The sequence below is a fragment of the Apodemus sylvaticus genome, chromosome 22, assembly GCF_947179515.1.
Source record: "Apodemus sylvaticus chromosome 22, mApoSyl1.1, whole genome shotgun sequence".
Lineage (NCBI taxonomy): Eukaryota > Metazoa > Chordata > Mammalia > Rodentia > Muridae > Apodemus > Apodemus sylvaticus.
Window position 1 is genome coordinate 55303710 of NC_067493.1, and position 12024 is coordinate 55315733.

The window sequence follows — 12024 nt, forward strand, 5'->3', positions numbered from 1 at the left end:
CTTGGGTCTGTCTGTCTGTCTGGTTGGTTGGTTTTGTTTTGTTTGCTTACTTGCCTTATTTTAAACACTTTTATTTTGTGTATTTATGTTTTGTGCATGTGTGTGTGTGTATGTGTGTGTGAGAGACAGAGAGAGACAGAGAGAGACAGAGAGACAGAGAGAGGCAGAGAGAGACAGAAAACAACTTTTTCAGGATTCGGTTCTACTTGGCAGATTCCAGGACTTGAACTCGGGTTATCCGGGCTTGGCCACAGGCACCTTTATACACTAAGCCCTCTCTTCAGCCCCGTTTTGTATTTTGAGACAAGCTATGCGACCCTGGCTGGCCTGATACTGTGTAACCCACACAGGCCCCAGCCTCTCAGGTACTGTGATGACAGGTGCACACCACCTCACCCTCTGGCTTTCGTTTTTAAACAACTTACATGCAAGGCAGGGTGTGGCCTTCTCTCTACATGAGTCCTGAGCCTGGCCCTGCCAAGCATCCCTCTGTCTGCGTCCAGATCCGCACCTCGCCTGTTCAGCCTCCACCCTTCGCCCATGCTGTTGTTCTCCTGCCCGACCCTGTAGCTCACCCTGGAGTGACGCGGTCACTGGGGGGGGGGTGTGTGGTAATGGCCCACCAGCCTGTTTCCTGGCTCGTCCCACGGACAAGGGATTGCATGAGACCATGGCTGCTGGTCAACCTGAGATGTAGGCTTGGCCAAAGGAACAGAGAAGGGAGAAATAAATCCACTGGGGAATGGCGCTCCCTGCTCAGGGAGCCCTGGACTGCTGCTAGGGGGAGCTGCTGGATTATTCATGGAGTCATGGAGTGGTTGACGCGGGGTCTTACTCTTTAGCCCAGGCTAGACCCACTGTGCTCTTCCCGCCTTGGCGTCCCCACTGCTGAGATCAGAAGCGAGAGCCACTGTACCTGGCCATGTAGGACCTTGTGTGAGGAGAAGCCTCCTATAGCCCCGAGGAAGGAGGATCCTGAGGCCAAGCTGAGCGGTAGACACGCGGAGGGGTTGGAGGGTACACACATGTGTGCATGTGCCACACACATGCACACACACATGTACATATGCATGTGCGCACATACACACATGTATACACATGTGCACACATGTACAAACGCATTGCGCGCACACACACACACACACACACAAGTGCACACATGAACACGCACACAAAAGTCCCTCTGCGCACAAGCCCCAAAGTGGTGGGTGCTTTGCAGTTCCTGCCCCTCTGCCTCCCATCCTCCATCCTGAATGGAACTGTGAGCCACCCTCTCTTCCACCCGGCCTCGGCCTGGCCTCCATGGCGTGGTCCTCCCTGGCCACCTCTCTCCAGTTGCCCACGGAACAACTGTGACTCTTCTCCGAGGTCTCAGGCAGAGGTCCCCTCAACAGTCAGGCCCTGTATCTTCCTCGAACTTTCAAGATTGTTATCAGCCCCATCACACCGCCAACACGCTGCCCACCCAGCTTCAATCAGACTTGTCACCAAAGCTGTCACAAACAAGGGGGTGTGGGGCGTCACGTGACCAGCCTGAGTAACCTCATTCTCGCTTCCTTCTTCCACACCCGGCCGTTGGGGGTTGGTTGGCGGATTGGGACCACGAGTGTCTGGCAGTGTGGACTGGGGCCTTGTCACTGAGGCAGAGTCGCTTCTGGGCTCCGAGGCAGCTGCCCCATGCTCTGCTGGGCACGGTAAGTCTGGTTTGCAAAACCATGGGGAGTGGCTGGGGGCCCAAGGGACAGGAAGCCGGCCTTTGCATTGGTGCTGCCTGGGCCCTTCTGAGTGGCGCAGGACTCCCCGGAGACTGGGGCTTCTCCACCTTCGCTGGAAATACTCAGCAGCTGTCTGTTTACCAGGCTGGCCTTGCAATCTCTGTGTGTGGAGACTCAGAGAAATCTGGGCCCTAGACATTAAACCACCCCTTCCTCTCATCGGTGAGAAGCTCAAGGCCAGAGCTCAGACTAAGTCTGGACGAGTCCAGAAAGGATGTGGAGATTGTCTCAAAGTTGTTAAGACGGGGATTCTCTCTCTCTCTTTCTCTCTCTGTCTCTTTCAAATCAGATATGGTCTCCATTTGTTCATTAGGCTAGCCTGTAACTCTATGTAGCCCAGGCTAGCCTCTGGCCTTGGCCTCACGCTAGGGTTACAGGCATGCACCACCATACCCATACCAACCTTCTTTGATCTAAATTTTTATTTTCCTTCATATTATTATTATTATTATCATTTGTGCGTGTGCACGTGGCATTGTGTGCACGAGCAGGCACTTGAGTGTCAGCGTGTGTGGAGGTCCGTAGGCTTCCCTGGCAAGCACTTTGGTCCTTAGAGCAGTCTAGCCTCCACCCTGACCCTTTGTTTTGTGTTTTGTTTTGTCTGAATTAAATCAAATTGAGAAAACAGTACTGATTCGTAGGAAATTGTTTTTAACTTGGTCTTATTATTTTAAAAGTGTGTATGTGTGTTTTGTGGGCATGTGTGTCTGCACATCCCATGTGCGCCGCGCCTTATGAGGCCCTTGAGACTGGAGTTGCAGATGGATGTGAGCCTCCGTGCGAGTGCTGGAGCTCAAACCTGCTCCTCTGGAAGACAATCTCATGTAGCCCAGGCTGGCCCCAAACATACCGTGTAGCCGAGGATGACCTTAATTCTGTGCCTCCATATTTCAAATGCTATGATGGTGGGCATGCACCTCTGCCACACCTGGTTCATGAAAGCTAGGAGAGCGCACTGCCCGCTGGCCACACCCCTACTCCATTCTGGAGAGCTTGTACTTAGGATCTAATGGAGCTGGGTAGGGGCTGAAGTCCCAAGCAGGTCCCATCCCCCACTCCTGCAGATTTGTGTTGTCTTTGCCGAGTGAGGTTAGGGTTTGAGCCCAGGCTCCTTTGCAAGCTCAGCAAGGCTCTGCCTCTGTGCAGCCCCCAGCGGCCCCGCCCCCAGCGGCCCGTTTCCCCCCCCTCCACCCCGCTCCCCCCCCCCCCCCGCACTCCTCCCCTCCCAAGCCCCTCCCCCCCATAGCTGGAGATCAGTTCCTACTATCTGGACGTCTCTGGGTGTCTGCTGGTCTCCATTTCCCATAACTGATTTCCATCCGCAAGGGCCTGGCCTCTTGCTGTCCAAGGGCCAAGGGAGGTGGCTCTTCTGGGTGCCTCCGTTGGTACCACACCCTGTGGGGAGGTTCCTTCCTCACCAGCTTGGCCAGTAGCCAGAGAGCTGAAACTGGGGAAAGGAAGGGACTGGGCCCTCCTGCCGAGCTCTCTAGAAAACCTGGGTTGGGTGCTGGGTGGGTCACCAGAGGGGCTCTGGGGGTCACCCAGATGCTCCTGGTGGATGGCACTGTTGTTTATAGGTGGGAAAAACAGGCTCTAAGGGGAGAGGCAGTTACACATGATGTCATGACCAAGAAGGTCATAGGAAGGACCTAGCTAGCACTGAGCTAGGATGTGGCACAGAAGGCAGCACTGAGCTAGGATGTGGCACAGGCCTTCTGGCTACAGGACCCTGGACCCATGGGGACCTGGTCTCTCAGTCCCCTCTGTTACACAGCAGGAAGCGGGTAGTGAGGGTACTGGCAGGAGACAGGCTGACTGGGCTGTGTGGTATCCGTGCCTCACCTGCAGCCGGCCAACGCCCTGGGGTTCCAGCAGGACGAGCTCGGATCCCGGAGTTAAGGAGTCCCCACGTTATCTAGCACGGTGCGAGTGGTCTCTCCAGGGGCCACGGGATATGTAGACACACGGGATGTCTACTAGTAAGAAGCTGCAGGACCCAGGAACGGAGGCACACAACTTTAATCTGAACACTTTCCAGAGGCAGAGGTGGGCAGAGCTCTGACGAGTTTGAGGCCAGTCTGGTCTACATAGTAAGTTCCAGGCCAGCCAGGGGCATATAATGAGATTATGTCTATAGAGATAGATAGATAGATAGATAGATAGATAGATAGATAGATAGGCGGACAGACAGATAATAGGTCCAAGTGTCAAGACACACAGCTCTAATCTCAGTACTTGGGAGGCAGAGGGAGAAGGCTCATATAATTCAAGGTCATGTAGGCCAGCCTGGGCTACAGGAACCTGCCCTGGAGCAAACATAAAATGGGGATGGGATCTGTCCTCGGTAGATTGACAAAAAAGGCAGATGTGTCCATTGGCAAATACGAAGAAGCCGGCCACGGCAGAGACGGCATGTGTGCCAAGCTTAGGGAGTTCGTGGGTTCATTTGGAGTTTTAGGAAACAAACTTCAGGAAGCTTTGCAGAATGGAAGATGTTGGACCAGGCCTGGAGTCGATCGATCTGAGCAGCTCCGAGAACAGATGGTGTGAGGTTGTGCAGGCGTAGCCCTGGGCGCCCAGAGTGACAGCTGCTATCCCTCAGTGTGGGGGGGGGGGGGCGCCAAGGAGCCCAGACAGCTTTTAGAGCTCCAGGCCTCACTTGGAACCTGTGACTCATGAACCTGAGGAGGCTGAGACTGAGGGCGGTGTCCAGGTCCTGTCACAGCAACCAGCTTCTGGGGATCTGGGTTCTCTAAGGAAGCCAAAGGCCAGTCACACAGCCTGCTCCAGGGCTGGGGATTTCCCAGGGCACGGCGGTGGCGGTGGTTAGCAGGGAGCCCCTTGCCCTAAATGCAAAATTCAAAATTATGACAATGAACCATGCGTGGGTTTAGTACCAGAACTTAGGAAGCAGAGGCAGTTGGATCTCTGTTAGTGCAAGACCAGCCTGGTCTACACAGTGAGTTTCCAGACTAGCCAGGGCCACATAGTGAAACCCTGTTTCGGGATGGTGATGATGGTGGTGGTGGTGGTGGTGATGATGACGACTTCATTGAGCATTTACTGTTTGCTGAGCCTCTCGTGCGGACCATCCCCCACTTGCCCTCCACAGCCGCATGAGGAGTAGATTCTCTTGCCTCTGCACACACTGACCTCATCAATGTTATGATTTAAAGTGCTCTGTCCTGATTTACGGCACTGTGAAAGTGACGACCATTCCGGAGGACCCACGTCCTCGGTTTCGAGTTTGATCTACCCTGGGCTATCGATTCTCATACGCTGATGTTAGACAAGGTTGCCCATCTGCAGGCTAAGGTGAGCGTTCCCAGCATGCTCTAGGTGTGGTACTCTCTGTGTCAGGTCAAGTGTGATGATGTATTTCTTACATGCTCCCACTACCATGGGCTTATAGGGACTGCACCCTGTGGTAAACTGAGGCACAGCTATACTGCCGATGGGTTATCCTTGGCTCCAAGGGGTAAATTGAGTTGCCCAAAGTCACACAGCTTTTAGACTGTTTGATCTGATTCTCCATGAAGTGTCTTATCCACCAGGATGTACACCCCTGTGGCACCCGGGATGCCTGCACCTCAGCTCCCCTGGTTGCTGGCATCGCTTCTCTCAGAGTCCGAGACTTTGAGACGATGTCCAGGGTCCACAACTGACGGAGGAATGAGACCCCTAGAAGCCTGCTCTTCATAACCGCCAGGGGCTAGGGAGGCAGCTGCGGGTTAGCGGTGAAGGACAGGAGCCAGACACCGAGACAAATAGTATGTGGCTGTCTTCACCCTGGGAGCTCAGCCCAGCCTCCATCTTGTTTTCCTGTCATCTGAGGAGGGGAGGGACAAGCCATCCCTCCAAGGCTTGCTTTCTTCCTCTGTATCATGAGGGTCCTGAGATCTGCTGCTTCCCGGGGAGAAGATGTGGGGGTGGGGGGTTCATGCACAGAAGCCACCCACGGTGGAGGTGTGATGTGGGCTTGGCCAGAGTCACTTACACTGGAGAACCCACAGGGATCTCAGGAAATATCCACCAGCTAAGCTCCTGGAGGGCAGGGCGGACTCCCGTCCACCTGCTGTGGGCGTGGCTCGCCTGCTGTGGGCGTGGCTCGCACTGGAGCGGCATGATTCCTTGAAGATGCTGCAGTGTCCCAGGGTCTGTCCTCTTGAGGTCCACAGACAGCAGGGACCGACCTGGAGTGGCCAGAGGCCCTGGTTTGTTGGAGACTGAGGAATTTCTGTGATGTATGACTTCTGGTGGCTCTGGCCAAGCCCGGCCACAGAGCTTAGGGCTTTCTGCCTGAATTTCACATCTTCCTTTTTCAGCGCCAAACAAATATCCAACCACAGAGGCGCACCCCAGCCAGGAGGCATATCTATTCCCATCCCCAACTCTTGGTTTGTTTATTTATTTACTTTTACACCCGAACCTCCCAGGTGCTGGGATTGCAGCTATCCATCAGCATGCCTGGCCATATTTTTTTAAAAGAAATTATATTCATGAACGTATTTACTTATCTATGCGAGGCAGGGTCTTGCTGTGGTGCGCAGGCTGGCCTCAGGTTCTGGGCTGCAGTGGTCCGCCTGAGCGGCTAGCATGCCAGGAGCCTCCGCCCTGCGCCTTCCCTCAACAGGGAAGGGCTCATTGTTCCTGGCTGCCCACGGTGGGGCGTGCCCACGGCCTCTGGGTCTGAGGCCTCCCTGCATGCGTCCCCACAGAGGGTGCTCCCTGATTCCTTCCCGTAGAAGCCGACATCTGGGACCCTCCATGGGACATCTTTGAAGCATCGTCACTCATTTTACATACGAAGCAGCTGAGAGTCAGAGAGGGTGCTCAGTCACACAGCAGCTGTGGGGATGAGTGTGGGGCTCAGCCTTAGGGCTCGTGTGCACGCAGGGGGTTATGGGTAGAAGAGATAGCCAACCCCTTTGGGCTCCTGACCCTCAGACCCTCCAAGCTGCCTTGCCCACAGGAACTCACCTCCGTAGCGCCCCCACCCCCCTTCTTTCAGGAAGTGGTTGAATCTCTACCTTCCAGGAACCAGGGGCTGGGCCCGGAGGGGGGGGGCGATGTTTATGTGCAGAGTTGGTGTCGTAACCATGACATGGACTTCGGCACCGGTGGCTTCTTCCTGCATTGCCCTCCCACCAGGAAAGTGGGGCAGAGGTGGGGGCCGTATATTCCTCCCCAGGAGGGACCCTGCTGAGAGAGGCAAGCATCCGTCTCCAGGTCACACAGCTTCTATCTAAGATGCAGTGTCCCGACCTCCTTCCACCTTACACCATAGTCTGCTGCCCTTTCTAGGACTTCAGTGGTCCCTGAACCACGTGGGGCCTGGCCTTTCCCCCAACCAGGACTCAAGCAGCCCCACAGGCCTGAGCTGAGTCCTTTGCCAGCGTCTCTCCTCTTTCACTGGGGCTGTTTCCTCCGGTAGCTGTCCCTGCACGTACTGTAGTACTCTTTGTTTTCATGATTTCTTTGTTAGATCGGACCAAACATCATCCGGGCATGATGATGCATGTCTTAATCCCAGCACTGGAGAGGCAGAGGCAGGCAGATCTCTGTGAGTTCAAGGCCAGCCTGGTCTACAGACAGAGTTCTAGGAGAGCCAGGACTATGTAGAGAAACCCTACAACAGCAAAACAACAACAACAAAACAAATGAAAAAGAAAATCTCATAAAGATGCATGCATTATAAGAAGTCAGTTCAGGGGCTGGAGAGATGGCTCAGCAGTTAAGCACACCGACTGCTCTTCCAAATGTCCTGAGTTAGAATCCTAGCGACCACATGGTGGCTCACAACCATCCTTAATGAGATCTGACGCCCTCTTCTGAAATAGCTACAGTGTACTCACATATAATAAATAAATAAATCTTAAAAAAAAAAAAAAAAGAAGTCCATGCAGTTGTAAGTAACCTGTGAAGGAGCTCAGATTGAGCAAAGACGGGAGGGGCCCACAGGTTAGTCACCCCGTCCCTCCATCCTGCCTGCCAACCACACAAGTACAGGATACAGGAAGTGACAGGTGCGGATGGTGTCTGCTGCAGAGACACTGTTGGAGGGGTTGTATCCCGCTAAAGGGCACCAACCAATACCCAGAGCCTGCCTCTCACCACAGAGTTTTAAAACATTTTTTATGTGCTTTGGTGTTCTGCCTACATGTGTGTCTGTGTGAGAGCATCAGATTCCCCTGGAACTGGAGTTACAGACAGCTGTGAGCTGCCATGTGGTTGCTGGGAATTGAACTCAGGACCTCTGGAAGAGCAGCCAGTGCTCTTAACTGCTGAGCCATCTCTCCAGTCCTTTCTTTCTTTCTTTCTTTCTTTCTTTCTTTCTTTCTTTCTTTCTTTCTTTCTTTCTTTCTTTCTTTCTTCTCTCTCTCTCTCTCTCTCTCTCTCTCTCTCTCTCTCTCTTCCTTCCTTCCTTCCTTCCTTCCTTCCTTCCTTTCTTTCTTTCTTTCTTTCTTTCTTTCTTTCTTTCTTTCTTTCTTTCTTTCTTTCTAGATCCAGACTTTACCCTCCTTCTTCTCTTCCCTTACTCTTTTTTCTTTTGAAACAGTCTCATTAAGTTGCACGGCCTGGCCTTGACCTCGGTGTTGTAGCCCTGCCTCCTGCAGTCCTTCTGCCTCAGGCTCTGGACACTGGGACTGTAGTCTCGAGCTTAGCAGAGATGTCTGGGTGGTTAGAGCACTTGCTGTTCACCCACAGGACCAGGGACTGATTGATTCCCAGCTCCCATGTGGCAGCTGACAACTGTGTCTCCAGTTCCAGAGGATCCAACACCCTCCTTAGACATTGCATACATGTAGCGCACAGACATCCAAGCAGGCCAAACACCCATAAGCACAGAAATAAAAGAAATAGATTTGTTTGTTTGTTTTTTTGAGACAAGGTTTCTCTGTATAGCCCTGGCTATCCTGGAACTAACTCTGTAGTCTAGGCTGGCCTCGAACTCTGCCTGCCTCTGCCTTCCAGAGTGCTGGGGTTACAAGCATGCGCGGTCACCACCACCCAGCTTAGATTTTTTTTTAAAGATTTATTTATTTATTTTATGTATATGAATACTGTAGCTACCTTCAGACACACCAGAAGAGGGTGTTGGATCCCATTACAGATGGTTGTGAGCCACCATGTGGTTGCTGGGAATTGAACTCAGGACCTCTAGAAGAGCAGTCAGTGCTCTTAACCGCTGAGCCATCTCTCCAGTCCAGATTTTTTTTAAGGTGTATATTTAACTGATGATCATGGTAGCTCCTACTTAGAATCTCAGAGCTCAGGAGGTTGAGGCAGGAGGATCGTTAGTTTAAGGACAGCCTAGGGTGAGACTCTTGTCTCAAAAAATATAATAAATAAACTTAAATAAATAAAAGGGGTAAAAAGAAAGAAAGCAAAATTTAGCTCCAACTGCCGGGAGGGTAAGGAACCGTCTCTGATGGTTGGTTGGCATCATCTGTGTGCCTGACCACAAAGCTTCCAGCCAAGGATCCCCATCTCAGGAGATGTCTGCTACCACAGTGCCTGACCCAGACCAGACCAGCACTGTCTTGAGGTCCTCGGCAGGGACAGGCTGACACCTCTGCTCCTGTCTTCCCAGGTACCATGTTCCCACACTTCCTTTTGCTGCTGACTGTCCTGAGCCCTGGCAACAGCCTGCTTCCCCTGCAGGACCCCTGGGGGCATGATACCAAGGAAGCCTGGAGCCCCGTACATCTCCGGGAACGGAGACAGGTGGCTGGGGATGATGACTTTGAGGACCCTGACTATATGTATAACACAGACCCCCCAGAATTGCTGAAAAATGCCAGCGACATTGCGACTCTTCACCCCGAGCTTCTGACCACCACGACCATGCTAGAGCGGAGAGTTTCCACGGGCGCTGGAACCTCTGAGACAGCCACTGTGAAGGTGGCCACCACCGGCCCTGCTGGCCTAGGTACAGGAGGGCCAGCTGTTGGGATGCTGAGCACAGAATCTGCCACACAAAGGAGTCTAATCACAGTGGAGATGACCATCCAACCAGCATCCCCAGAGGCAGAGACCTCTCAGCCAGCACCCACAGAGGCAGAGATCTCTCAGCCAGCATCCACAGAGGCAGAAACTTCACAGCCAGCACCTACAGAGGCAGAGACCTCTCAGCCAGCACCCACAGAGGCAGAAACTTCACAGCCAGCACCTACAGAGGCAGAGACCTCACAGCCAGTATCCACAAAGGCAGAGACTTCTCAGCCAGCACCCCTGGGTGCAGAGACCTCTCAGTCAGCACCCACAGAGGCAGAGATCACCCAGCTCCCCGGGAATCAGGCTGTGGAAAGTCTGTTTACAACGTCTGTAGCCACAGAAGCCACTTCCACAGAACCTACTGCCGTGAAGACAATGTCCGCAGAGTCTAATGAGTCTACCAGCTTCCTTGGGCCATCCATGACTCATAAGGACATTGGCCACTTACCTGACAGTGGCCAGAAGAAAGGGCTGATGGTGACTCCTGGGAGTTCACTGACCCCAACCCCGCCAGGGATCTCAGACCTCATCCCGGTGAAGCAATGCCTGCTGGTTATCCTTATCTTAGCCTCTCTGGCCACCATCTTCCTTGTGTGCACAGTGGTACTGGCGGTCCGCCTCTCCCGCAAGACCCACATGTACCCAGTGCGGAACTACTCCCCGACGGAGATGATCTGCATATCATCGCTGCTCCCTGAGGGGGGCGACGGAGCCCCTGTCACAGCCAATGGGGGCCTGCCCAAGGTCCAAGACCTGAAGACAGAGCCCAGTGGAGACCGAGACGGGGATGACCTCACCCTGCACAGCTTCCTTCCTTAGACCCCCTGCCTGCCCACCTGAGCAAGATGCTGGCTCCATGTTCCCCGCTGGTCACCACAGCCATAGATCTGGGCTTCCTGGGTGAAATGTATCCATGAGGGTCTTAGGGAAGGGGCCTTGCTTCCCTCCGATCAGGGTCCAGAGCCCCTAAGGTCCTGATCTTCCTGCTTTGTTCATGGGTCCTGGTGGCCTCCGAGTTAAGGACTACAGCACCGTGAACATTCTCCACCTGTTCTGTTTTATCCGGATCCCCCGCCCTGGTGACTCCCACCGCAGTGTGCCTCCCTGCAGGTCACTGGATTCCTGTCCTTACATTCTCAAGAAAGACTCAGCTCCCTTATCCCAAAGCCGTTCTCAAGGTTGCCACGGTTGCCTGATAAGAAAGCGGCATTGTGGGGTTGGGGGATGGGGAGCCACCATGTCTGCTCCTCTGACCCCAGAGGTGGGCAGCTTGGCTCTTCCAGGCCCCTGGCTTGGACAGATGGTCCTTCCTTTGGGTCTGTGTGAATCAATGAGTTTCTGTCCAGTTACAGAAGTGACCTCCCGATTCGGCCCAGCCCAGCACAGGCGCTCAGTAAACATCTGATAATAAAGGTGCCTGAGTCCTTCAAATGCCCAGGCTGCTGTCTCCAGCCCTCCCGGAGGGCGGAGGGCGCTTAGGCCAATGTCCGGCCGCTCTTAGACAATAGAGACTTGTAACACATGCTTGGGTAACTGCAAGGGGGCGCTGGAGGGCTGGAGCTGAATGGGTTAGCACACACCCGTCATCCCTGCACTAGAGAGTGGGAGGATCAGGAGTAGGTCATCCTTGGCTAGATGAGACCCTGCCTCAAAGAAAACTAAAACTGGGTCTGGCTGGCTGGCTCAGCGAGTGAAGGTGCTTGCGGCCAAGCCTCATGACCTAAGCTCTAGGGGGGCCCTCGTGGTAGAAGAAGAGGGCTGACACCCCCAAAACTGTTCTCTGACATCAACACTCACATGCAACAAACACACACAACTATACAAATAAACAAACTAGAGAACTTTATTGAATCTCCTCCCCCACCCCACACTTCCCAAGTTGGGCCAAAGGAGGAGGGTCCCTTTGGGGTTGGCTGATTTTTTTTTTTTCGAGACAGGGTTTCTCTGTGTAGCCCTAGCTGTCCTGGAACTCACTCTGTAGACCAGGCTGGCCTCAAACTCAGAAATTTGCCTGCCTCTGCCTCCAAGAGTGCTCTGATTGATTTTCTTTTTAAGATTTATTATTTATGCTTATGAGTACACTGTCGCTGAACACCAGAAGAGGACATCGGATCCCATTACAGATGGCTGTGAGCCACCATGTGGTTGCTGGGAATTGAACTTAGGACCTCTGGAAGAGCAGCCAGTGCTCTTAACTGCTGAGCTGTCTCTCCAGCCCTGTCAGATATTTTTTTTTTAGGGCTAAGACGGT

The 12024-nt window shown here is 53.4% G+C and overlaps 1 protein-coding gene across 3 annotated transcripts; it reads left to right on the forward strand.

Annotated features, from left to right (window-relative positions):
- Window positions 1–1553: 1553 nt before the first annotated feature.
- On the forward strand, window positions 1554–11204 carry Selplg (selectin P ligand). 3 transcript variants are annotated; one of them, XM_052167945.1, is made up of 3 exons: window positions 1554–1694; window positions 9370–9844; window positions 9905–11204. In XM_052167945.1, exons 2-3 carry the CDS (start codon window positions 9375–9377, stop codon window positions 10590–10592), a joined length of 1158 nt encoding a protein of 385 aa, XP_052023905.1. In that variant the 5' UTR covers window positions 1554–1694; window positions 9370–9374; the 3' UTR covers window positions 10593–11204. The 3 variants fall into 3 exon arrangements, with proteins under 3 accessions (XP_052023905.1, XP_052023903.1, XP_052023904.1); XM_052167943.1 differs by having other exon boundaries at window positions 9370–11204; XM_052167944.1 differs by lacking the exon at window positions 1554–1694 and adding an exon at window positions 4986–5090 and having other exon boundaries at window positions 9370–11204.
- Window positions 11205–12024: the final 820 nt, after the last annotated feature.